Source organism: Cannabis sativa, chromosome 7, assembly GCF_029168945.1.
Source record: "Cannabis sativa cultivar Pink pepper isolate KNU-18-1 chromosome 7, ASM2916894v1, whole genome shotgun sequence".
Lineage (NCBI taxonomy): Eukaryota > Viridiplantae > Streptophyta > Magnoliopsida > Rosales > Cannabaceae > Cannabis > Cannabis sativa.
The window spans coordinates 53128298-53130916 of NC_083607.1; the positions used below are offsets into that span (position 1 = coordinate 53128298).

Genomic DNA, 2619 nt, shown 5'->3' on the forward strand with positions numbered 1-2619 from the left:
AGTGATAATTATATATACAGGTAACCCCTATCTTATAATACACTTGAGACTAAACAAGTATACTAGAAAAAAGAAATAAAAACACCTAAAAGTATTAAATGTAACAACAATACAATAAGCAATCTTAAATTTATAAACTATATATATATTATTAAAATATAGTTATTTTTATAAAATTAAAAAATATATAATTAATTATAATTTAGAAGTTATTCTTATTTATAATTAAACTAAAATATGACTTTTTTTTTTTATAATGAATTAAAAATTATTCTTGAATAAATATTGTACTATATAATACACTATAAACAATAAAAAAAATGTAAATGAACTCAACTTGTATTAAAATTATTAGTGATACATGTGTACATGACTAAATAAATGTTAAAAAGAATGTAATGGAAAATTATGTCTTGATGAGAGATAATTGTTTAATAGTTGCTCTTTAAGAAGTAGAGTTAACTAAGGTTTGAATAATAGTTTTGTGCCATGGATCAGAGAGGTGCTCCAAAAGATTATCAACTGGCCCAACATGAGTTACAGAAGCTTGCACAAAGAAGCCAAGCATGGCCATCATTGCAAGCCTTCCTGCAATGACCACAAAGAGTTTTAAGAAACTCAAAACATTAAATTATGGTGTCATGAAATGGTAAAAACATGAGTTAGTAATATCTAGTATAATATCAATCCCACCATTTTTAATCTCCTTAAGCTTCCACTCCTTACTATTCTTTATATCTTTTGCCAAACCAAGAGGATTGAGTAATGGACCACCTGGATATCTGTCAAATTATAGGAAAAGCTTTTGACTTTTTGTTTATTTGTTTTTCTAAACTTTCATCAAAACTGAATTAAAGATGAACTTTTTGTTACTAATTTAATCAAAGGAAATTACCCGGGTTCTAGACCCTCTAAAGCAACCTCCAATCCAAAAAATGATCCTTTCTTGGCTTGAGATCCTGGACTAACAAAATCCATGTATCTTTTTGTTTCAACAAATCTGTAAATATACATGATACAATTAGCATAAAGATGCAAAAGGGTAGCTAGATTAATGATAATTTTTATGGTAATTATTTATTGATGCCTAAAATGAGTAGAGAATTTTTACCCCATCAAGATTAGTTGGACAATGAACAAAGTTTCTGTATTTGCAAATCCATATTTAATTGCACCTGCTTTGTACCAAAGTGGTAAATTGCTGATCCCTGCTACACGCAGCAACTGCAACAAAATAATAATTAAAGCAAGTAAAAGAATTAATCTCTTTTGCAGAATGATTTGATTCAAATAATACAATGCATATCTCCCTAATGCACAAACACACAACTTAATCAATATATACAGTACAATGCATATCTCCCTAACTCCTTATCCTTAGGTCTTAACCACCCAAAAAGGCACCCCTTTGGGCTATTGACCAAAGAAAATGCATAAAACGGCAGGAAGAGACCTCAAAAAGATGAAAATAACCATATTGTAATATGGTGGAACCACACTGATAGTTATTTTAAGGTTGTACATTTTTAGAGAAAGTTATGTTGGTAATACAATTTTTTAGAAAGTTATTTTGCTACTAAATTTTTATATATTGGTCATTTTTAGAAAACATTCCCTAAAAAATAAAAGGGTAATTAAGAAGATGCTTGATGGTTCAGAAATGAATGACTAACATCTGTTAGAAGAATTCCTGCGACTCCAAGCATGGCAAAACGAGCATGAACAAGCTCTGCTTGAACATACCACCTCAGACTTTCTGGGTCCTCTCCTAGCCCAAGTGGGTCAAACCCATAATCCCCAGCCAAACTGTTTGGAAACAATTACATACATATAAGGAAATGAGAGAATCATCCATAGGGTGATAGGCAAGTAAGTAAGAGTCTCACTCACCTTCCATCGAGGTATGGGGGAGGGTCAAGCCCAGGAAGCCAGGTTGGGCGTACTTGGGCTTGAGCCACCACAAGAGTACGACTTGGAGATTTTCTTGTTTGGGCAGGCCATGTTTGCTTTGTCGTCACTAGTCCAAGTGATGAGGGCTTTATTAGAGTCCTAGAAATGATAGGTAAAGAATTACATGGGGGAATATGGAGTCCTCTTCCAACTGCAGTAGTAGCCATTATTAATTCTTTTTTCTTCTCTGTGGTTTGTTTTTCTTAACTTCACCTAAAATGATAAGGAGTTACACAACACTCCACAGGGCAGAGGAGAGGCCATCCTCCACCAGGTCCACACAAATTCCACGTACAACTTCATAAAATGATATTAATTAAATATATATTTGGCCTTTCATTTATATATATAAATATTACTTGAAGCTGCCACTTTTAAATGCAAGCATATATTTGTCTTTTTTTCACACGTTCGTTTCTTGATTAATTAATGGAGAGTTCTATTTGGATCTCACAATAAATACACAGTATTATTAAAAAAAATATAAACTTAAATAGTTTTTTAAAAATTACTTTTAAGATTTTTTTTTTAATTCTTTTTTTTTTCATATTATTTTATGTTAATTTTAATATTCATTTTGATTTCATTTTTATAATTTTCCTTAACTCATATGTATATATTTTTTTTAAAAAAAATTTATATAATTTTTTATTTTAATTTTTTGTCATA

General features: G+C 30.3%; 1 protein-coding gene across 1 annotated transcript; it reads right to left on the reverse strand.

Moving 5' to 3' along the window:
* Nucleotides 1-321: 321 nt before the first annotated feature.
* Nucleotides 322-2283, reverse strand: LOC115696956 (photosystem I chlorophyll a/b-binding protein 5, chloroplastic). The gene is made up of 6 exons (XM_030623854.2): nt 1891-2283; nt 1674-1806; nt 1112-1224; nt 896-1000; nt 694-782; nt 322-588 (listed from the first exon to the last, which is right to left on the reverse strand). Exons 1-6 carry the CDS (start codon nt 2115-2117, stop codon nt 446-448), a joined length of 810 nt encoding a protein of 269 aa, XP_030479714.1. The 5' UTR covers nt 2118-2283; the 3' UTR covers nt 322-445.
* Between the last annotated feature and the right edge of the window lie 336 nt (nt 2284-2619).